General features: G+C 42.7%; 1 protein-coding gene across 1 annotated transcript; it reads right to left on the bottom strand.

Moving 5' to 3' along the window:
• Positions 1–227: 227 nt before the first annotated feature.
• LOC131285411 (probable chitinase 10) lies at positions 228–3,977 on the bottom strand. The gene is made up of 6 exons (XM_058314267.1): positions 3,914–3,977; positions 2,879–3,537; positions 2,121–2,812; positions 1,988–2,055; positions 398–1,784; positions 228–324 (listed from the first exon to the last, which is right to left on the bottom strand). The coding sequence occupies exons 1-6, from the start codon at positions 3,975–3,977 to the stop codon at positions 228–230; spliced, it is 2,967 nt and encodes a 988-aa protein (XP_058170250.1).
• Between the last annotated feature and the right edge of the window lie 19,992 nt (positions 3,978–23,969).

The raw sequence follows: 23,969 nt of genomic DNA, 5'->3' as shown, positions 1-23,969 counted from the left end.
ATATTTTTTACCATTATATTTTCGAATTATTAAAGTTTCCTTCGGCGCTTGGAACTCGCTGCGCAACCGAGAAAGAACAAATCCCGATTGCTTACGCTTTTGGAGCTACCCTTATTTGTAAAGCAAACGATTTACTGAAATATACCGACACCGTTAAGAAGTACAATAGGTTTATCATTGGTCGCTGATGTGTAGTCCTTGGATCGAGAGTGCATGCGAGTGTTCTTTCAGCAGTCCACCCTGCTAGCATACTCGCATGTGCTTGAGGTCAGGTTGAACAGTAGACCTGAAGGGCAGGTGTACTTCCAGACCGTCAGGAACAGTCTGCAAAAGATGGTTGGATTGTAATTCTGCACAAGAGGTGAGCAGGATTTAAGCAAGCTGTGACTATTCTTACCCATTTGGAATGCATCTATAGTAGACGGCGCAGTCACTGGGATCTCGCACATATCCCTTTGATGGACAGTATTGAGGCATTGGAGGAGGTGTTGTTCCGGTCGGCTGTTTGGTGGTAGTGGTAGTAGGAGCCTTTGTTGTGGTGGTAGTAGTAGGAGCCCTTGTTGTAGTAGTAGTAGGAGCCCTTGTTGTGGTAGTGGTAGCCCTTGTTGTGGAAGTGGTAGTTCTACTCGTTGTTGTAGTTGTAGGTTTCGCAGTGGTTATACCCCCATTCTCAGTGGGCACTTTTCTGTTCAAGCCGGTGTTTATGCTCCTCAGCACCGGATAAGTTCCTTTGCCACATTCGTTCACTGCGTCGTCACCTTCCGCCTCGAACAGTGCGATACCTGCCAAGTTCCTCGAAATGGCGTACGAACCCTTCAGCTGCACGATCGGTAGATCGTCGTAGCTAACCCACCAGCGGCCTTTGTGTGCGTAGTACGCTTGCTGCGTCCGGTCCAGGATGGAGGTCCAACCTCCCTGTTCCATAGCAACGCACAGCTCCTGGTAGGACATAATACCTTCGGTAGTGGTGTACGGACCCGGTTCTCCCCTACCGGCAGCGCGCACTTCCACACCATTGTCTTTCTCGTCATGCAATTTAAACGTGACCGCGTTGCTCGATATTCCAAGCACTAGCTTTGAGCTCGGAGCACCCGCCTTTATCCAGCCGGACATGATGGCGTCCACGTTCAGCTGCGCCTCGTAGGTCGAACCCTCCCGGCCACTCACATTGATTGCCGCCTGATGGCCCGTTTTGCCGTCCCAGAAGGCGTGCAAATTGAACGCGGTTACGTGCAGATAGTCCACGAACCGGACCAGGTTCGGCACGTCGTAGCTGGACATGAAGAAGTCGTCCGTCGGAGCCACGGTCAGCGTTAGCAGCAGCCCATACATGCGCATGTTCGCCGACAGCTCCGCGATGAACGTGACAAAGTTCGAGCGATCTTCGGGAACGCCACCCTTCATCACCGGATAGTGCCAGTAGAAGTCGAGCCCATCAAACTGGTACTGCTGCGTGAGGAAGCTCACGATGGTTTTCACGGCCGCCTGGCGTAGGGCAGCCACACTGACGACGCGCGAGAACGTGGCCGAGCTGGTGGTCATTCCGCCCAGCCCGATCATGAACTTCACGTTCGGGTAGCGCAGGCGCATGGCCTGTAAGCGTTTGAAGGCACCATTGGTCTCATCGGTGTAGCTATCGAGCAGCTTCAGCGTGCCAGTGTTCGTTAGCGTGATCGAGTTGTAGATGACGTGCGTGCAGAGGTCCCCGTTGATGTCGTCCACCGTTCGCTTGCCGGCTCCCACGCGGTAGGCCGCATCGTTGTTGAAGAGGCAAAACACCTTATCTGGAATTGAATTGAATCAACCTATTTTATTTGCTCAACGGTAACTTTACTGATCACTGAAGACAGGTACCAAAATGATTCTCCGAAAGCACATCATGTTGTGGAAGGATGTATTTTTATTAAATAAAGGTTTTCGAGAGATAGCTTATAGGTAAGAACTACAATAAATTATTGTACACAATCCGTTCGATAACTGTAGTTACAGGTATTGCTCTTCGTGTCAAAGTAGAGACCCGTTGGGCATTTCAGCAGCCAGTTTGGCTGTACAGGGCTAAAAAACAAGAAGAGTAATACTTAGTATTGCTGTACAAACCAGGTGTGAAGGGTTCTACTTACAGTCCCGCGAGACACTGGTAGAACTGTCCGCAGTTAGTTGGATCCCTCAGATATCCTGAGGCAGGACAGACAAGCTTTTCATTCGGACTTTTCGTAGTTGTGGTCGTTGGTCGGGTTGTGGTAGTGGTCGTTGGTCGGGCGGTGGTAGTGGTCGTTGGTCGGGCGGTGGTAGTGGTCGTTGGACGGGTTGTGGTAGAGGTAGTCGTGGTTACCGCAGGACGTGGCGTTGTTGTGGTAACAGTAGGGACCGTGGTTCCAAACACCTCACTGAACACCGCCGAGGATATCGGAAACTGGCCTTCCCCGCAGATACCTTTCGCGTCATCCGACTCTATCGACCAGATCATTATTCCACCCAGGTTCATCCGCTTGGCGAACTGCACCTTCAGCGCGATCGAGTACGTGCTGTCGTACGAAATCCACTGATCGCCACGGAACGCATACGGTACCTGTTGTTCGTCGCTGAAATAGGAAGTGTAGCCACCGCCTCTCAGTTTCTCGCATATTTCCAGATACGACAGCGTACCGGGTTCCAGTGTATAGGGCCCTGCATCGCCTGGGCCAATGGTTCGTGCGCCGAGGCGCGTATCTTGTGTTGAAGCGAGCTTGAAAGTGTGTCCGAAAGCGGGAACACCCATGATGAGCTTCGATGGAGACAACCCTTCCTTGAGCCAGGCGCGCACGCACGCATCCTTGGAGATGAAGCCAGTATTAACATACTTCCAAACGTACCGGATCACCGGATTTCAGTTACTTACCACATTCAGCATGCTGGTAGTGTATCCAGTCTCCCAGGAATTGGGGTACAAGGGTGCATTGGCACCCGTTTGGGCGTCCCAGTAGGCGTGCAAATCGTACGTCATCAGGTTGACAAAGTCGACGTACTTATTGATCTCCGGTACGTTGTACGCCGATATGAGGTAGTCGGCAGTAGCAGCCGTACCGATGGACAGAATGAAACCCTCGCGGTCGAAGCGGGTACGCAGATCACGCAGCAGCTTGATGTAACCTTCACGGTCGTCAACAGCACCGCCGCGCAGCGTCGGGTACTCCCAGTCGATGTCGAAGCCATCGAAGCCGTACCGTCGCACAAACGTTACAACCGAGTCGACAAACACCGCCCGCAGCAGGTCCGAGTTGGCCATCGTGGAATAGGTGGCCGATCCCTCGTTCCAGCCGCCGATCGAGATCATTAGTTTGACCTTTGGGTTGCGCTGCTTGAGCTGCATGAACCGCGAGAACCCACCGAGGCTTATGTCGAGCCAATTGTCCAGGATCTTTACGTTGCCCTTCGTGTCGAGCCCGACAAACGTGTAGATGATGTGCGTGCAGAGGTTCGGGTTGATATCCTCCACCTCGAACTTGCCATTGCCAATGCGATAGGTTGCCCAGCTGCCAAAGTAACACACGACACGATCTACAGCGCGTGGGGAAGAGAGTAATACACCGTCAGTCAAACCATGAAGAAGTTGTTTTCAATGTTGCATAATAATCAAGCAAAAATCACTTCCCTCAAAATCACCATAGGAAAAGCAAAACATTGCAACAACAAAAGTACAGATCAAACGAGAACTGATTGGTAAAACTGAAAATAGTCTCTACGAATCGGTTACTTCACACTTTGGTCACGTGGCCACTTGCCTGAAGCACTTTTCTTGTTCCGACAGAAAGTTTGACAGATCGATTAGACCGCGAGGAGCTGGAATGTTCCAGACTGGTGCAGGCCATATCCGTACGTTTATAAGATCTTAATGGTGATTGAAAGCTTTTTAATTTCTTCTATATGTGCGTACCGGTGGCAGCGTTGATGCTCGCAATGCTGATCAGCAACAATCCGGCTACCACAGCAGCCTTCATGCTGAGGCCGGTCCTTACTAGGAAGGAAGTTACACGTTTATCGACGATTCTTTTTTACCGTTACACTAAAATCCACCTGGTCCACTTGCTTTTGCACACAATTTTCGGTTGTCTTGCAAATATTTTGACAGGAACGTTCACTTTCAGCATGGAACTGAACTGAACTGAGCCATCGAATCGTGGCGGTGAACTCGTTTTATACTGCCGAAGTGCAAGATCATGGCCGAAAGCAGTGCGGTACAGATAAAGTTTCGCTTTGAACCCGCCCAAGGATTGTGTTATCTTGAATGATCCGCAAACTACCGTATTGTCTTTCGTGTGAATAAAACTTTTTTTTTCCTACGAACCAGACCCAAATATTCTTTGCACGTTTATCTAGAGCAAACAATGTGGCCAGATAGTCTCGGAAATGTTTTCCAGGGCATGGGAGTGATAACAGGTTGTGATGAATTTTGGCAGCTGAAGCTAGAGCTTGTCACTAGCAGATTTCAAAACGTTTGAATGAACTCCCCCGGTGAGTGTTACCGAGAGGACCGGAAGCGTGAGACGATAAACAGTGTAATAAAAATAATAAGTAAAGCAGTGATTGTGATGGTTTATGAGGTTCAGTTTCATATCCATTTGACATTATGAAGGTTCTGCAAATAATGCAATGGTCTAGAAGCCTTCTCTCTTGTTTAAGCCATGTATTAGTTTCATTCATTCAAGTAGTTTTTCTAGCATAAAAAGCGCCAAAACTGTGCTAAAAATAATTCCTTATCATTCCCCGAATATAATTTTATTGCATTTTGACCACAGACCACATTTTTTGTTTACTTAACAAATAGTACTACACCCAGACAAAATTGAAGTTAAAATAACCCCATCTTAAAGCTGTAATAATGTTCGCCATGTTTACAAACCTTCCGCTAGCTTCGCGTTCAATGAGTAAAGTGTTTAGTGTCATCATCTTGGCTCCGCGGATACCTTTCTGTTTTTTTTTCACTTTCTATCATTTTGATGAGATGAATCATAATTTTTTTTCGGCTCATCTGATGCTCGCTAATTGGATCCCAAGAGGGGACCGTGCTGAAATCAATCACTTGTGGACACGTGCCCTGATTAAATCGAATCGCAACTGCTATTATAATCATTCATTCCTAGCTGACGCATAACGCTAAGGTCGGAACGACAGCAGAGAGAATGAGGCAGCATGCGCATGGGAACACGTGCCGGCGAGAAAGAGCGCGGAAATGTAGATCAGAAATGCAGATTTCGCAATTGCAGCAGCCCCTCTGCTGCTCTTCACTGCATTGTATCACTTTGCTCGCGATGTCCATAGGCAGAGAATGCAGATAAGACGTGCGCAACTTGCGCTTCACACTAATCGGTAAATCAGTACAAGACAACACTTGGATGATGGTTTGCAAGCACTGATTGATGCTGCCTTGATATACGAGTAGCGTAGCGTAAAGTTCAAATGCTTGCCGCTTGCGATTTGTCGATTTGGAAGTGTCGATCTACCTCAAAAATTTGTTTTTCTTAAACTCTTGAGGGATGTAGGCCTTCATAATAACTTTTTTGAATTCTTAAAATTGCGGGTGGAGTTTACCACACACGATGTATTCCAGTCACTTTGAAGCTAGATCAGGGCAGAAGTTGGTTGTGTAGTACATAAAAAACGAGAAACATAAAAACATGAATAGAATTGTCTAATTTCTGGCTGACGGTCGCAAGTCCGCCTGACAGGCCGACAAAACAGCCATCAGAATTCTTTACTGATATAGTTTTACGATAAAATTTAGTCCATCATTTCTTGCGTTTCTAATGAGTGAGATCGAGAGAGAATAATCCATTTTTTTTTAGTTTTCAGGTATTTTTGACCTATCAACCAAATGCATTCTTCATACTGTATATCTTTATTTCCCTCATATTGACTGGAGCAGCACTGTATACTCGCCACAGCTAGCCATCAGCAGATCGACACAACGACCGTGCTACTAACCAAGCAAAGATTTCCAAAATTTCGCAATTTATTATTATTTCAATTACTGATCCCCCAAAGAGACTCTATATGGGCTCGTGTAACGTGTTTTACCCAGTAGTTCATTAAATTTTGCCCAATTTGTATCCCAGTTCTACACTAGCTCCGATTATAATAACAAAGAAGGTATATTTAACCGAACGAATAATTTTATGGAAATAAGCTAAAATGATTTGTGTTCTAAAGGTAGTGATTAGTGGAAACAAATGACTATACATTGCATAACAAATGTACAAATAAGTCAACCTGAATATTATTTCTATACTAACGATTTATATCTTTTCATTTCAGGTAAGTCAGCTATCTGACGCTGGAATCAAACACCTTTACGAATAATACTCAATACTCGTGAGTACATAATAGTTGGGAGGGTGTTAATGTTCTTGAAATATGTATTTCAGACCTGACAATAATCAAGAGATTACGCAAAACAATAATTTGGATACCGACAACAATATTTTTCAATGAAAGCTTCCATGGTTTTGAATGCAGACTTAAAGGAAGCTCTATTGCTTTATATTTTATAACAGTTTGTTTCATTTTTTACCTCTTTAATAAAGTTGAGTAAAAAATAGAAACCATAAAAAAGGAAGCCACCGCAAGAATAACCACAATCGAAAACCCGTTATAAAGAAACAGACTCGGCCAGATAAGCAAGAATTCCAACCGACAAGTTGGGATCGTATGCAAATTCTTGTTCAAAACTTGTTAGACAGCACAGTCGTCATATTTTCCCGAAGTCATATTTCAAACTTTTCCTTCCTAGCTGACGCTCCGGTGAGGGTGTGGGGCACCGATCACACAGACACACACACGCCCATTGCCGTTAATGTACAGGATTTCCCGTTCCCGGCACTCGTTTGCTCCGTCTTCAATTTGCTCTGCGAAATTCCATCGCCTCACGACGCCATGCACGACGGGCGAGGATTTTTGGGTCGTGAGTGGTCCCCCGTGATACCGATGAAAACCCGGAAAGCTACGCATGGAATAAACAATGGGCGGAACAACTACACGGGGCCAGGTTTCGCATCAATTTGTCCTTTGTTGGTGAGAAAAAGTTGGTTCTACCGGCTTCCCTGGCGTCAGTTCCTTTCCACCGTTGGTACTAGTTGATCGAAAATACAATTTTCTAACCTCAGTTTTCTACACCGGAAGTTTCTTCGATGCGTTCTTCGCCCGGTTGCGGTCGTTACTCTCGCAGGTTTACTTTTGTTTCCTTCCGTCGCTTTTCTCGAGCGGCGTGAAACTCGGCGTCCTCCTCAGAAGAGGTTGAGATAGACAAGAATCTAGGGGCGCAGAACTAAGGGTGGTTTGGATCAAGGAGTAAGAGCTTGGCGTGCATGCCAACTCCATGGTGAGACCCAGAGGTAGAGCTGTTTAAGTTTTTCCTCCCGCGGTTTCCTACGAACAAATCCCAATCAGGCACTGGCTCATGGACAACTTGTTGGTTGTAACGAGTTTTGAAGTTTTGTCGCATAGTTTCATGCTTCCCAGTGGCGTCCCGTTATGTATATTTTTTCGTCCAGCGTACGTAAGTTTCTCCCTTCCTATACATATTTTCCAACTGTTTCTACATGCATATCGCATATCAGTCCTCGCCGTTGTTGTCATGGGTTATGGTGAGGTTCTTTTTAATATCTGTCTCTAGGTTTTGCCTGCAGTAGACACCAGCAAAGTGGCACAATAACATGCATATCTCTGCGCGATGGATTGCTATCGCATATGGTAAACCTTATCTGTTCGCAAACAACAACTAGCCATGCAACAATAAAATAATATTAACGGCACGAGTTGAGCTTGGCTCGGTAGCGTAAGATATGTGGAGATTTAACCGCTGACCCGTTTCCGTTTACAATTAATATGTTTGAAACATTGTACTTGCATTTTATTACATACCTTGTTTACGTCATATTAATTCTTCTTACATTTTTCGATATTTTTTCGATATTTTAATATTAATTTTCTTGCTGTCTTTATATAATTTAAACATTTTTTAATTTCTGAAGATTTTTTTCAATTTCTTATCCCTTTTTTTATAAGTTCGGTTGGAAACGTACGCAATAATACAAACTACGGTGAAGGTAAATGTGCCATGGCTGTCTATCAACTGATGGGAAAACATTTTTTCAGCTCCTCTAGTAGGAAATGGAATCTAATTGATCCGTGAAATTGGTACTCAGTCGTGTGTTGCTTGCTACGTGAGGTTCACTAGGCCTAGTAGAACAAGCAACCATGTTGGAGAATATGCCGGTATACGCTTTAAAGAAATAAGCTTAAAGATATGTATTGTTTAAACCAAAATGTCATGTTGAAAAAAAAAATTAGGTCATTGTAATATGAAATAAAATGGCAGTTCACTAACGACCGAAACGATTGACTCTCTTTCTTCATCTTTTCTGGCGTTAAGACTGTCTTTCGTCTCTCTTTCTTTTTGATTATGAAGAAGTAAATTATAGAATAACCTATAATCGTTTATTACTGACTCAATTTATTATTTCATTTGTCAAATTATGACAATTGTTTTCTTGTAATCGCAGCACATTTGTCCCATATATTTGCAAACTGTTTAAGTTACGACTTTTATATGATTGATTGTGACATTTTTTTGTTTAGTTTAATTCTTTTGTATGCTGCTAAAATTATCCTTCCAATTGAAACTGTTTGTGCTTAATTTTGATTGTTGTTTCGAAAAACCCAAAATATGCCTGAAACAGCCTCTTGTTTGTCGTCAGGGCGAATATCGTTTACTTGTGATGATGGATATTAACTGGACCGAAAAGTCATTTTTATTTTAATGAATTGCCCTCGCCAGGCACTCGCCCCGTTGCCACGCGCAGGAATGGTGCGAAGAGAATTAACTTTTCTCTGTTCTCGCCCTCTGCTGGCTAAGCGGAAAATCTTTACACCCCCTCAATGGGATCGCAGCTGGAAGATGGAAAACAGCAAATTTAATCGGAGATAGTCAAAAGGGAAAAAAAATCGGAATCTTACACTTTTTATTTTCCACCGCCCGGGGGATCCGGGAATAAACCCCAGAATCAGCGCACCACGACGGGCGCGGGACCATGTGAAGGGCGCGAATGCGAATGTAATCAATTTTAAATGTGAAATAAAATGATTCCATTTTCGTTCCGCCAAGACCAGAACACCGAACCTCGAGGGAAAACGACAGTTGGTCACGGGTGCCATTTCGTTCCGTGCCACCTCTCCCACCGTGCCGTCGTGTCCTTGTCCGTTCGACCGTGGGGACACACCAGAATTACCTTAATGCGGCTAATCTTCCGCACGCCAAGGCGCGCTCGAAGCTGTTTGCTCTTTAAGGGTGTGCGCCGCGGATTCGATCTTCTTTCGAGGGCGTTCTTTAAGGGCTCACGGAAGATGTCACTGGAGCATCCAGTCCCGAGATACGACGGACGCTGGATGATTAATGAGCTGAACGAGCAGTGCGAAGGTAAAAGTTACATTCGGTTGTGATTTTTGTCCTCTCCGTTGGGCAACGCTGATTCGGTGGAAATTTTCTTGCTGATCCCACGGGGGGTGGGAGAAGTGGGTCGGGCTGGGCGTCGCTTATGAACAGTAAGAAATTTATTTGGAAAAATAAATACCGGAATCAAACACATTGAATGATGGATGGCTAGGAAGTGGTTGGTGGAATATTTGGTGGAGGGTTTAATTGAATGGAAGCTTAATTAACATATCGTTAAAGGGTGTGCATGTGAACTGATAAGACACTGTTGTTCAAAAAGGAGAAAAGAAAAGCATATTTCTGTGACATACTTATTTTTAGTGTGCCAAATTTCCTGCTAGCGCAAATTTCCTGCTAGCTTAAACAACTGCTTTAGTGGGTTTGTTTATCATCTTTTGACGTTTTGGTTTTTCGACGCAGTACTCCATCATTCCATCGGGTCAATCAAAAATCGGGTTAGCATTCTTTCAATGCTTTTTCTTCTTTGAAACATCCAAAAGATAATTTGTAAATCTTGAAGAACTCAATAGAACTTTTTCACATTTCAACGATTTAAATAAACGTTGTTGTCCAAAGTTGTTCCCAATTTGAGAAATCTTATTTGGATTTAGTTTTGGATTATTAAAAAAGTATTGTTTTTAATCGTTGTTAAAATATTCCAAAATACATATGGGTACTGCACAAGATAACCAAGATTTAGAATTTTGACTTTATAAAGGGCCAAATTGTCCCAACTTTTCGATAAATGTTAACATTCTCATACAAAATCGGTTTAGTCATGTACCAAAATCTATTTTTATAACCATCTTTGATGGCGATGAAATTCAACATTTGTTAAAAACCTCACCATTTTACCGCATGCTGAAATTTCATCATGTTGAGCAGCGTGAACGAAACTTTGTTTTGCCCACTTGTATTTCTGAAGTGGTTGAAAATATGTTCATTTTACTGAAGCACCAGCTCGAGTGGGCTCAAGAAGGGCCTCGTTCCTTAACCACCACCGAGGGAGGTTAACAAAAAATATGAACGCTGATGACTAATTTTTGTCGTGTCGCCGAGCGCCGGTTCGGCTGCAACTTCTTCCGGAAGGCTCAATTCGATCCTTCCATCCGGTTTTTGGCACAGTCGGTCTTAAAGGAGAGGTGAGGGAGGGGTGGTCCTGTACGCCATCAGCCATCGAAACCCCGTCCGATCGCTGTTCCGCTCAATCTATCAATCATGCACGGTGCAAAGTGCCATCACTGCCCGCCCGTCGAACGAGATATTAGATTATGGGGTGTAGCGTTCTAGTGTGAGGACCTCTCTCCTTTTTTTCGTACGCCTTTGCCTCATGAACCAAAGGCAAATGGAGGCCCTTGGTGTCGGCGCACGGGCGATTTTCTTTTTCACTCCGACGTAAGCAAAACCGTCCAACGTGTGACCCTTTTTAGCCACCCGCGGGCCCGAACGTATGCCAATTTGTATCGAACAGGGTTTCGCACCGAATGTTTGGCACGTAGTTTGTGTCCGGGTTTCCTTTTTTTTCTCCCCCGTACCACCCGTACATGGTTGACGGCGGAATAGCCCCGTGTTCTGGTTATTTGCAAAATCACGTTCGCCGACCGTGAAAATTGAACCTGTCAGCCACTTCAGACGAGCTGGTTTAACAACCAATCGAACCGAAAAGAACCTCCGAAAATGGCGGGACATTTTAATGCACTCGGGCAGGCCGGGACGGGGGTTTTCCTACCACCATCCCGAACCGGAATGACAGAACGTACGTTTCAGTAGGGTAAATTGGTTTTTTGCACCAGCTACAGAATATTGATAATGAAACTAACTATCGCTTCGAATCAGTTGATTGAAATTTTCCTAAAATTCCCTACATTTTAAACCGGTTATCATTGTGATTGATTTAAGGTTCTGGTAGTTTATACTGAAAGGGGGACAAACTGATAAGTAGAAACACGTGCATGTAGAAAGCATTTATTAATGGAACAAATTATTTAACAATCCTGTTTGATGAAAACTTCTATCGTTCCTCTGCGACAGAACGAACTACATATTGTTGCAGTGGAGTTAATAAAAATTAAATGAATTGCGTCGTGGGAAATGAAATTGAAAAACGTATGAAGTTACAGGAAAATAAATAAAAAACGCAGTAAACGGTTCCAATAACAAAAACCAACCCAGATCGAGACAAACCGGTGGAGTTTATTGGCGTACTACCAAGCGAAAGTGAGCAAAAAGTAAACTTTTTCCGTAATTTGACGTTACTTGTCCGAAAAATGAGCTGCAACTGTGGCGCAATGGAGGAAGAAAATCTCCGGTTTGCCTCCGCCAACCCCGGCCGCCGCGGTGCGGGTTTCTTGTTTTTCCTCCCAGCCGAGGCGTGCATTGTCTCGCCGAACGCTGCGGCAAGCCATAAAAGTAATGTAAGAATGTTAGTTACATTTTATTGGATTGTGCTCTGCTTTCTTCTCCGAGCTGGACTCTATCATCTCTCTGTCAAGCTTCCGTTCTGCAGTACACGGTTGAATTTTATCGGTTCTGTTCGGTGGAGAAAAAAAATACACCCAAGAGCAGGTTTCGAAGCAGTTTTATTTCATCCTATTTTGTAGTTCGTTTACGGTCCTGGGTTGTTATATTTTTTTATTGATTTGCTAACTTTTCTTTGTGCTCGGCTCGGATGCTTTACGTTTTCATCTTGTTACTTGGCGACTGCAGTTTTTCACTCTCTAAAACTACCACTGCACCTTCCAAATAAGTTTACCCGGCCAGCTCGGAGGAAAGTATTTACGTCCACTGTCGCTCTTTTGTTGCTAACTGTTGGGAGCGGCTGAAAAATCCTATCAGAGGAAGAATTGATTTATTTCACAGATTGCTTCAGGCGGAAGTTACTTTGGCACCGAGTTGTCTGTTGGAACAAAAATGTGTGCAAACTCCAACAGACAGATAAGCAAAAAGTAAACCAGATTATTCGGTTGCGATATACAAACGTAAGGTATGTCGAGCGAAAGACAAATAAGAAGTATGCAACTTTATTTAGTTTTCGAACGAACATGATGCGAGATAGTTTTTCTAACGCGAGCTTGAGATAACTGTCACAATTGCATCGACTTAATTCCTTTTTTCTATCCAAAATTTACTTCAGTGAAAAACGTCGAAAGAAATCCAATGAATTTTCCAGACAATACAATCAAGGCATGAGTTATAACGTCGATATTTTAGATTGTGGAAAAAATACAAAAATGCTAGATCGAACACGTCACCAGATCATGCTGAGAAGATAATTGGTTTGATTTTTTGTAACGAAACATTGAGCAATTTTACTAGTACGAGAATAATTGAAAAACATGATATTATTTTAGTCATTCTGCAGTTCTATCATATGATGCACGAAGAAAAACTTAACCGAAGACAAGTTCTTCCGTTACTTGTTTTACATTATGTAACAGTTCTAATGTGTCGATAAAATACGGTTTAATTTTGAATCTTCCGATCTCAATATGCGTTTTTGAGTTTTGAATGTATGACTTTTCCAAAGAATAGTTTCAAACTGTGAAATTTTGTTGTAGAATTTCATTATAATTATTTTATTATGATATTCATTTTTGTGGATTTTGTAGAAAAATTTAATCCTGCATAAAAGAGGATAGTTTTTATCTTTGTTTAGAGTGCTTGAATTGATTCCATTTACTAAACAATTCATAGAGTAAAAAAAATGCGACGATAGTCCTAGTATACTTCTTCAAATCGAGCATTCCCAGTGGGAAAAAGGGTTCTCCAGAATAAAAGGATGAGAAAACTCGACCGACCGAATGCCGAATTCCCACCCCACGCTAAAGGTAGCGTATTATTTTTATTTATTCGTCTCATTTGTTTGCCAATCAACGCCTTCAATCTCCGGTGGCTTCGGGAAACGAGCGAATAAATATACATAAACTATCGACACCCGGGCAAACACGATCGAACCGACATTGGGCCAATTTTGTCCGATGGTGGGGAGAGGGTGGTCTCGGAGAGGGGTGACCATGCTGGGCCGTTGCCGTTCTACCCCAGTACCGGATCGGAACCGGTGCGAGCCGGGGGAAGTGTCAGAAAAAAACGCCGGATATTGACTCCCAACAGTAAGAGCCATGGGTTGAAGGAAAATATTCGCCCGAGCGACCGAACTGACATTGACAATCATTATTCAACGCTAATGGTGCCTGTCCTTGATCGCATTTATGAATTGGAAAGAAATGGGTTACGGGAAGGCAAGTGGCCTGCTTAGGTTTGGCCGCTCGATGAGGATAAACGGGCTGCTTGATGTGAAAGTGGGAGAATTAAATGAAATGGGCCAACCTTCACCGGAAGGTAAGAAAAACGACTGGAAAAATTCGTAAAAAGGAGTTCGAAGTGGGCGGAGTAAACCGGGGAACGAACATGGAACCACAACAAAGCGAGCCTGTGGGTTTTGGAAGGTAAACCATTAAAGGGTAAATTAACTTATTAAAATGATATGATTAAAATATGATGTGTTTGGCTTTGACGACCAGTTATTGTTTGATTGTGAAGGGGGAAAAATAATTTAAGTAGCAATTTAAAGCTATTAAGAATACATTGATGAGAAATTTAAAGAAATTGATTGCAATCTGCACAACGTTTAAAGTTTTTAATGCACAAAATAATCATAACAAGACCAAACTTCAATATTAATAGTTTTAGGGAGTTCTGATAATATGTTTCGAACAAATAACAGAACAGGGCTTCGTATATGCGAGACCTTTCCGTATCGTTTATCCTTCAAGAGTGTCTGAAACAAGAGTAAAGTAGATTCATAAATTTTTATTGATTTCTTCGGAAACCCGTCCGGCTTCGAGCGAAAGATGTTTTCCTTCCTTTCCCAGGCAGCAAAAAACAAGTGAAAACCCTGAGCCATTGTAGTGGAACGAATTCCTCAGTCCCCACCGCGCTCCCTCTAGACAAAGCCCAATCAAATGGTACCTTTTTTTTAAGAAATGGGCAATACGGCTGGGAGGAAAAGCGAGAGCGTGCTGGTCAGTCAGCCTTTTAATTCCATCCCAATAACCAGAACCCGAAGGGGGCTCGGGTACTTCGATCGGTCTTTGGCAGATTTTCCGGCTGACTTGGTCCGAAGGGATTTTTGTCGTTGGTGGAGCGAAAAACCCCGTTGCGAGAAAGTGAAAGAAAAGCTCACCCAGGTACGAGGCATTTATTTGTGTATCGAATTTATCGTCCGGATAACCGTCCGGAATCTTCCGGAAGATCGATTGGCTTGTCGGATTGAGCTCGTGGACGGGCAGGTTGTGGTAAATTTTCATCGGTCAGAGTTGGCGTGGAAAATTCGTAGCCACCTCGGCCGGATCCCTTTTATCGGACCGATTTGGCTCGTTCTGGTGCGACTCGGATCGAATCGAATCTGACCGGTGGTGCACCGATGGTGCTATAATATGTAAAATCTCCCTGAAAAGCTCACCTTTTTACCGTCCAATCATTGGCTCACGTCGGGGTGTATCGTAGTGGGGAAGACGAAATTGGATCTTGCCCTTTGCCTCCGACCGACACACACACAGTACATACAAGGACTCCTACGAACGGGCAGCAATTCGTTCGTGTGAGCCAAGGCTTCAGGATTTATTACATCTCGTTGCATCCCAACCGAGGAGGCTAAGGCCGGAAGTGGGTGGAAATCGTACGACTTTACTTCTCCACGCCCAAAACAAGCACCAGTTACGACTAGAATCGATTTCTGTGATTCTCCACAAAGCATGCGGCCAGCGAGGTTTTTACGCGAAAAGAAAGATCGGTGGTCAACAAGGAAACTAATATTTTCTTTTGTAGATGCTCTACCTTTTTCCTTCTATTTATTCGCTTTCCCTTCCTTTTCCCTTCCTTTCTCTCATGCGCTTCGTGAACGCCATTATCTTGAGCTCGCACAGTGTGTGTGTGTGTGTGTATAAGGTCTTCTAGGAAGGAAAATATCGCAGCACACAAAAGCAAACCGGGAAACCTACCCAATGTTGTAACGAAGCGAAATCAAACAGACCGCTCAAACCAGGTATAACGAGGGAAGCACAGAAATAAGCTCGCGTTCAGGAAAAAAAACCCCGTACGCCGCAAGATGTCAAGGGAAAGCGATCCTTTGCCCACAATGCTTGCTTACGTCACCAGCAACCGGAGGGGGAGAGAGGAAGTTCCACTGGACGGGGCGAAAAGTTAAACACGAGCGCTAAAGCTAGATTTATCAAACTCCACTAACAATATTATCCGCAAATATTGGTTCGCTTCTTGTTCGCCGCTTCTGTTTACGCTGGCCAGCAATCCGTCGGTCAGCATTTGGCCACGCAGGCGAATGTGCTGGCTATGTTTTACGGGACGTTTCTTTTCTGGGCTTTCGTTTTTTTTCTTCCTACTTATTTGGAGCTAGTGTAAGCGAGGAAAAAGCTTATTTTACACGGAAAACACCTACCGCTCGGAGGAACGTGTCCAGAAATGGATGTAATGGAAGCATTTGAACAAAATCAAAAAAAATTGGAGCAAACCAAGAAAGCATACAAGTCGTGGTTGTTATTTTTAAGGACGAGTGGCGAGCTGTCCTTGAGATGTCAAATGAGAGTAGACTTGAACAAATGTAAAATGGAAACAAACATCCACTATGTTTGATTTTCATGTTTTATGTCACAGTTACCTCCAAAATCGATAAAATATGTTCTTGAAATTCAATACAAGCAAAGTAAATTAGAATTGACACATTGTGTCTCGAATGTGGATATGAATCTTTGCTTCGATTTTAAAATTCATGAATCTTTCAATTTTAGTTTTATGAGTACCAAAGATGCCCGATTGTGTAAGGAACAGACTAGTGGAATCCTAAAAGTCGCTAAAGTGAGAAGGGTAGTGTAGGGGTTGAGCCGAGTAGATAGAAAAAAAAATTGAGTGAAATGAACGGGTGAATAGTGACAAAATTATTCGTGATCTAGCTGGCAATGAAAATTGGAAGAGCGATGGCCTACTGCTGAACCGAGGTGGATCTGCATTTTGAAAAAGGTGGAACAAAGTAGACATTGGAAAACGAAATGGATTGAAACATCAGTCTTGTGATTGAAGTTAACTTGAGCGGTTGGATAAAGAAAAGTGGCGAGGAAAATATAGTCGAATTTGGATTTCTAAAAATATATAGAGAAAATGTTTCGTGGAGATCACGACAGGTAGGTCCCTTGTTTTAGTTTTTAATCGCACACCCAAAACCCATAAAAGAGTCATGAAGAGTAAATAAGGACTCGTCAAAGATTAATAACTGTTTTGAGTTTCCAATCCTCAAAGATCTGAATAAATCTACGGTGAAAGATTTATCTACGGTCAATATTTTGTTATAAGTTAGTTGTTATGAATAGTTAGAAGTTAAGATAAGTTATGAATTAACCATTCGTTTTCTACTTATTTTGATTTGATGGATTATACTTATAACAATCATTTGGATTGAAATACTCCAACTAAAATGTAATAAATTATTGTAAGAGCATTATATTAATTCAACATGTCATTGAATTGTTTTTAAAGTTTCAGTTTTACTTTTCACTATTTTTACTTAGTCATTCATAAAGGCCATAGTCTTATTTGTTACGATTTTTTATCCAACAACGCAGGAAACTTTTACTTGTATACGATTTTCTTCCGTTCTATATTGTTCACGGGTAGTGGAACAATACTCACAGTGGTGGTAGATAATACTCACAAGTGTGGCTACACATTATTTGCTAACAGTACAATGTAAAGCAAAACTAACGCAACCCGAACAAGGTGACAAGGTAGAAATGAAGCACCTGCAACGGGTTTGACCCATTCTACAAACCCCGCCGGTACATGCTAACTAGATCGGCCTGTCATGAACTTCGACATCCGGTGTCATGGGACAGGAAAATCGGCGCAAATGTATCCTTCCATTCCGCAGCCCGCGGCCGGTGAAGTTACTCATCGAATCCGATTGGCAATTTACGGAACGCGCGTACGCGTTCAGTGTTCTTTTTTTGAATACCCTTGTTCCGGTGCTTTGTTGGGAGGCAATCGATGGAAGGGGTCTCTAAAGAGGGGTAGGGCATGTAAACGCTTATGAGGTGCGTTTTTCCTCGCGTCCGTGCTCTCTTTCTTTCCCTTTCTCGGTAAAGCAATTTAACGTCTTGACAGTTCAATTCCTTTGATACCTGGTTTGCCAACTTTGCCCTCCCATCGGATTTGAAATTTCCTTTCGCCGAAGGTGAAGCGCTCCGATCGACGTTGATTGCAAGGTTTGGTGGGGAGTTTGGGGAGTGAGTGGGAGAGACAAAACGCTCGGCGTTGGCGTAACTTTGCCCGGTTAAAGGACGTGGAAATGGTGGTACAGGAAGGAAGCACGCTGAAAGGAAAATTACACTCCGCAAAAACACCTTGTCAAGGTCTCTTGGCCTCTCTCTCTCTCTTTTGCTCTATCTCCTCATGGAAGGAAAGTCTTTCCCGTGATTTTCCTTCCCCCCACACACATTTTCCAACCCTCGCCCCGCCCAACAAACATCTCCCCAGGTTGTAGACGAGCTACGTATACAAAATGTGACATGTAAATGATTAATGATTTTATTTCGTGGAGCAAAATTATCTACTCACTCGCCCCTCACCCCATTCTTCCACGCTGTGACGGTGGCAGTTTCTTGGAAAATTGCCCTCCCAACCTGCTGGCGCTGCTGTTTCCCCCGTGCCCCCCCATTACTGCCAATCCTTTCAATGACGGATAACGAAGCACCGTTTATGCGCGAGGAGCACCGTTTTGCTACATAAACTCCATTTTCCGTCCGCGTTAACACATTCTTTCCCTCCAGCTGTCGTGGTTCGAGGTGGTGGTGGTAGGGATGGCTGTGTGTGCGTGTGACAGTTCGGAGCGATCCGGAGCGTTCACTTCCGGGACCATCCGGGCGCTCCGAAAGTGAAACTTACCGTCGCCTTTCAGCAGCACCGTCTTTCGATACTCGTTTCGGGCAAAGTTTGCCGATGAAGATACGATCAACAATCAGCGGTGGATAAGAGGCTGTACACTGTTGGCGCTGGCCGAAGGTGAGATGAAGACCCCTCGCTTGCGTGCTGGCCGTTTGATGATGATGCAGATAAAGACGTTCCGCGGGGTGGGTTTACCTTCTGGACGACAGCTGGCCGAGCTGGGTTGGCCTTTCTTTTTTGCCTTCGTTTGCAGATATTGCAGACCACCGCGCAGTAAATCACTCCCCGGGCGGGAGAATGATGGAATATATGTTCTGCGTGTGTGTAACGCTTGTAACACCAGGATAAGCGTAAATGTCCCGTCATTGAGATGGCGCTTGCAGGGATGGGGAGTTTCTTCCCCCCGGAATTGGTTTCACTTCCATCAAACGGTTCTCCCGCGTACGGTTTTGTCACATTCAAAAGCAAAAGCACCCCCAACCCGTCTAACACTAACGAGGGAAAATGGGGTTTTCGGGGACAGTTCTAAGCGCGTCGGTGGGAAGTGACAAGCTCCATCCGGATGATACTATCACACGCACACCCCGGAACGAAGAACACGGAACGATTGCAATGAAAGACCTCCCGCTGGCCTTGATGCTTGTAGTTGTTCCTAGAATCCCCGGCATCTTACAGACATCCAACGGCAGCCCAAAGAACCAGTCCGTGTCCTGCAGGAACCATCAGCTAGCGGCAATCGGTTCGCGGGAAATGTTAAACATATAAGTCTTCCGCCAGACCGCTTTTGCGGACCTGGAAGAAATCCTTCAAGTGTAGTCCCGGACTTCCGCTTGATTGACAGCCCAACAGCAGGAGTCGAGTTCGGTGGAAATTATCGAGGGAGGAGAAAGGTACCAGCTCGATTGGACCGTAGCTATCGCTCCGTTTCCGACTCTACCAACCACTTCAACTCCTCTTCCCACTAAACCTGCACGTACTTTGTTTGTCCGACGGGAGAGCCGTTATAAAATACAGTGATTTATGTTTACGACCCCTTAACGATTCGATCGGCACCGAGCGACGGACACCCCGCGATCCGCCATTGTGGTTAAATGGAACCATCATAATGCGCTCGGGTAATGATCCTAACGCTTACTAATCTAATTGAGTGCTCAACTGTATAGGATTGATTTTTTTACGGCCAACATCACATGTCTGGCGGTGTTCTCTTGTTCGCATCCGTTGAAGAATATTGTATTCCGTCCATTATCCTTGTTGGTTAGCAATGGATTATTCTCTTGCTTTTTGCTTCAAATTAATTCTCTTAAGAATGGTGATAAAATAATGTTAAATTTAAACTTTATCTGATGTAAACGTAACTTTATTCAATTTAAATGTTTTGTTCTATAGCTTAAAACCGTTGCATCAGGGATCCCCCAATAGCTAAAGTTTTAAAAACTAATTTATTTTGCTTGTTTAAAATGTGGTTTATAATTTTGAACAACATTGAATTTGAACAAATTGGAGATGTTCAGGTATCTCGTAAATGCGAAAGTAATTTCAAATATCTTTTTTCATAAGGAAAAGGATATGCAAGTGGAGGTACAGATTAAGTCGTCTACACCTCTACAGGAATAAAAACCATAATCAGTTTTAGAGCAAGATAGCCCAGATAAAACTTTCTTTTTGAAATAATTTTTGGGGGAAAAGTATGTTTTATTCATTGTTGTCAGTTTATTCTCAACGGGCACGGAAATTAAAAAAATACTCAAAGATAAACTGATCACAATCCTTCACTTTCCAAAACAATCCAAATCTGTTTGATGGGTCTACAAAATCATCACAAACCCGATCGAATATTTGAACCTCGCTGGTATGTCTCTTTACTTTTATTCATTTTACAACCATCGGTACCTTTGTGATGTACGTATGTGATGTATCCGGTGTAACACTGCATTTCTAAACCCTTCCATTCCCTGTAGGAAATTCCTCTCTGTGTTTGCAGGTGCGAAAACTATCGTAAAAATCACCTTTTACCTTCGTTGCCCCGAGCCATACACAGTTTACAGAACAACGTAGCATAAACCCTACTAACAGGCAGCGACCAATCGATGCGTTGTAATGCAAACCCTGCGGCAAACAAATAACAACTGTAACGTTTCTATCAGACATTTTCAAGCGACTAAGTTCCCGGGCGGTTTGATTGTTTCAACCAATCCCCTTTGTTTTTCTCGTGTTCGAGCGGATTTTTCACCCATCCCCTTTTTTCTCTGTTCTACTGCAGCTATGATTGCGAGAGTTTTAGTTTTGTGTAAAGTTAATTCGACTGTAAACTCACCTAGCTACGGAGCGTTTTCCCACCGACACTTTTATTGCATGTTAACTATTCGGATGAAAATGTTTCTCGTCGTTGACGGAAAATTTCAAATAAAAATCAAAACTATACCAGTTTTGAAAGCCATCAGTTTTACATTGATTTAAAAATAAAATTCCCATTTCTAGTAAACGCACATGAATCAATCCTTTCAATACCTTTCGATAATGATAAATTGAGGTTTTTGTCCTTAAGTGCATTGTTTTATTTATTAGAGAAATTATGCAGATTGCTCAGTTTAAACGTGATAAATTTCTTAAATATGTATTTCTCCACCTTTCGAGCCTTGTTAGTGTAAATACAATTTAAAATTTTATTTTTTATTCATTTCCTTTTTACATTGCTGGTCCTAGCATTGCTGAGGACTACCAGGCCAGATTGCCAACCCCTTACAAAACGAGTAGAAAAGTGCAATGATTACACTAATAAATCATGTTTTAGCTTCCAACGCTCCTGTAGCCAACGCGATCGTTATCGTTATGCGTTTTAACCATGCAACAAGGAACGAGTTGCGACCGGAGACCGAAGTAAATGCAACGTCTTTGGATGGCGCTGGTTTCAGTAGTATTGTAGTGGGCTAGAAGTTGACCTACCTCCCGGTAGGTATTTCTGAAAGCCCTGCTGGGAAGGATTGGCAATCAAATCGAATACATTTACATGAGTGTACTGTTATTGTTGCTTTCAGGAATTAGCACTTTTTGATATTTGACTTATGCAATTTAGGGGTTTGAGCATTGGAACGCCGATACATGTATTGAAATGATGGGTCATTATTGTCCACTCAAAAGTATCTGGACGATTCCAGTTTTATCGAAATTTTGTTCAGTGCTTCGACATGGGTTCAGGTTGATATTGACTGATTATTTTTAATCACTAAATGTAGCATTTTGGTTCTATCTACTAATTTAAAAGCCCTGAATTTGATTGAGCTATATTCAGAGGCGGATCTACCTATCAGCGGACTGAGCGGCCGCGTGGGCCCCAAGCTTAAGGGGGCCCCGTGGTGAAAACCCAAGATCGCAACAGTAACTACCGATTTTTCTTATTCTCACAGTGGTATACATACTTTGATCAAAGTTATTACAGATGTATTTTGGTATTGCTTAACCATTGTTAATTTTCACCTAAAACCTTGCCAGAATATGTTTTCATGAATCTTCTTTCTCATCTAATAATGTCCGTTTGACTTAAAATGCTCTCAATTTATGGTCCACCAGTTGTAAAAAATAAGTTCAATTTTGGCCAGATATAGAAACATTTAGAGCAATGGAAATGTATGGTGGGCCCCCGTTTATCCAAGCGCTTGGGGCCCCCGAACGGATTGATCCGCTTCTGGCTATATATCTAAGGAAAAGCAAATATGAGAAATTTACTGAATTATCATCTTGCAGTATACATTTTTTCAAATTATAAAAGTTCAAAAAATCAATTTTGAATATTTAATAAGACAATTTGTAGAACACCAAGAAATATGTTAGTAACCATCGAAGTTTAAAGTAAAAACATATGAATTTGAAATTGAAATTGAGCCATAAAATTGAGTTTTTGTTGTTTCTAATTGCATTAACTTGCAACCATCGATAGTCCAACCATCATCGGTATGGCCAAAGATCCATCTTTTGCAGTCACTTCTCGAAGGCTGACGAGCATCACAAGCGTGCACGGCTGCATCTGATTATGAGCTGTAAAATTATGTAAAAATATTTGCAAATTGGAACGTATTACTTTCCCCTCAACGGCTGATACTTTCAGAGAAAAAGAAAGCAAGGGAGCGGGACGTGCAAATGTAGCACGACCAGCCATAGTCGGGGAGCTGGAACCGACGGATCGATGCACGCGGTTTCATGGGAAAATTGAAAAACCGCTCGGTTTAAAGGCCACCATAAAACTCTCAGAAGCAAGCCAGAGGGAAACAAAGGATAAGTCTTGGTTAAGTGACAGCTTTGCCAAGGCCACCACCCGCTTGGCTATCGATTTCGAAGCGGGGACAGCTCTCAATAACTGCAGATGACAGGATGGAAAGTAATTTTATTGATCCGAGAAGAAAGCTCTCAGTGGCACCGGGATCTGTTTTAAATTCCTAAGATCTTGCTACCGGGAACTGTAACAAACGAACCCATCGTGATGACAATGATTTGTGACAGGATTCCCAATCGGACTTCTTGGTGATGTGGACAAATTTAATAACTATGCCAATTGAATGTGACTTGAATTCTTTGTTCCTTATCCAAAGTCCAACTGAGGCGGTAGCGATTGAGGCTGCTGTAGGTCAGTGGGTGCATTTTTGTTTGAGAAAACAGAAAGGAAAGTATTATTCCGACTTGGTGAATTTATTCAAATGATGTTTGAACCAGCACATTTACTTCGCAGCTTGCTGTTTTTTCTATGGTAATTTATCCCTCAGCCTCAAGCGAATAAATGACATATTAAAGATGCTATGTTATATGTTTACTCGTGCGCTTGTTACCATATCCTACAAATAGTTTTATTGCAGAAAGGTTCAGAAAGGTTTGGTGAAGCGATTTAAAAATTTATTAATTTTCTACCATTCCATTCCATTCTGAATTCTTTACGTTAAATGTCCTGTCAGCGTCATGTGTTGCATGTTTAATAGCACTCCTGTCCTATGCATGTGGTACGCAGAGTTTGATATTTCAATAAATACTCAAACGATACTCATTCATTCATTTCTGTCTTTTTTCCATAATCCGGAAATCAGCCATATGTACCAAGACCATGTAGAATTTCTCTGGAATGAAGGCGTAACTAAGAGTTAGCCCTGAACTGGGAATTCAAGAGCACGAGAAAAGGGATAAGAAAAAACAACATCAGACCTAAAACATGTGAAACTAATGTATAAGGAGTTCGAGACCTCTTCATATACTTTTTTTTACACTTTCTCTTTCTTTTAATGAAACCTTGTTGTTGTTAAAATAATGTGAGTAGATGAATAATTTCAAGTATAATCAAAGCAAATAGTGGAAAGTAAATAGAACGCATCAAGTGTTGACAAAGAATAAAATTAAAAAAAAAAGTTTCCATTGTTATGGAACAATAAAATCAATTATTTGAAGTTAAAACATTACTTCGAAGCATTTCATCTGATTTTTGAGAGATTTTCCACATAAAAAAATGTAAACACCATTTTAAAATAACTTTTAAAATATGGTAACCGAAATCTAACCTGGAATTTCGGACTCT

This window comes from Anopheles ziemanni, chromosome 3 (assembly GCF_943734765.1).
Source record: "Anopheles ziemanni chromosome 3, idAnoZiCoDA_A2_x.2, whole genome shotgun sequence".
Taxonomy (NCBI): Eukaryota; Metazoa; Arthropoda; class Insecta; order Diptera; family Culicidae; genus Anopheles; species Anopheles ziemanni.
The sequence above is the reverse complement of the archived record's forward strand: the minus strand, read 5'-3'. Positions and strand labels throughout refer to the sequence as shown.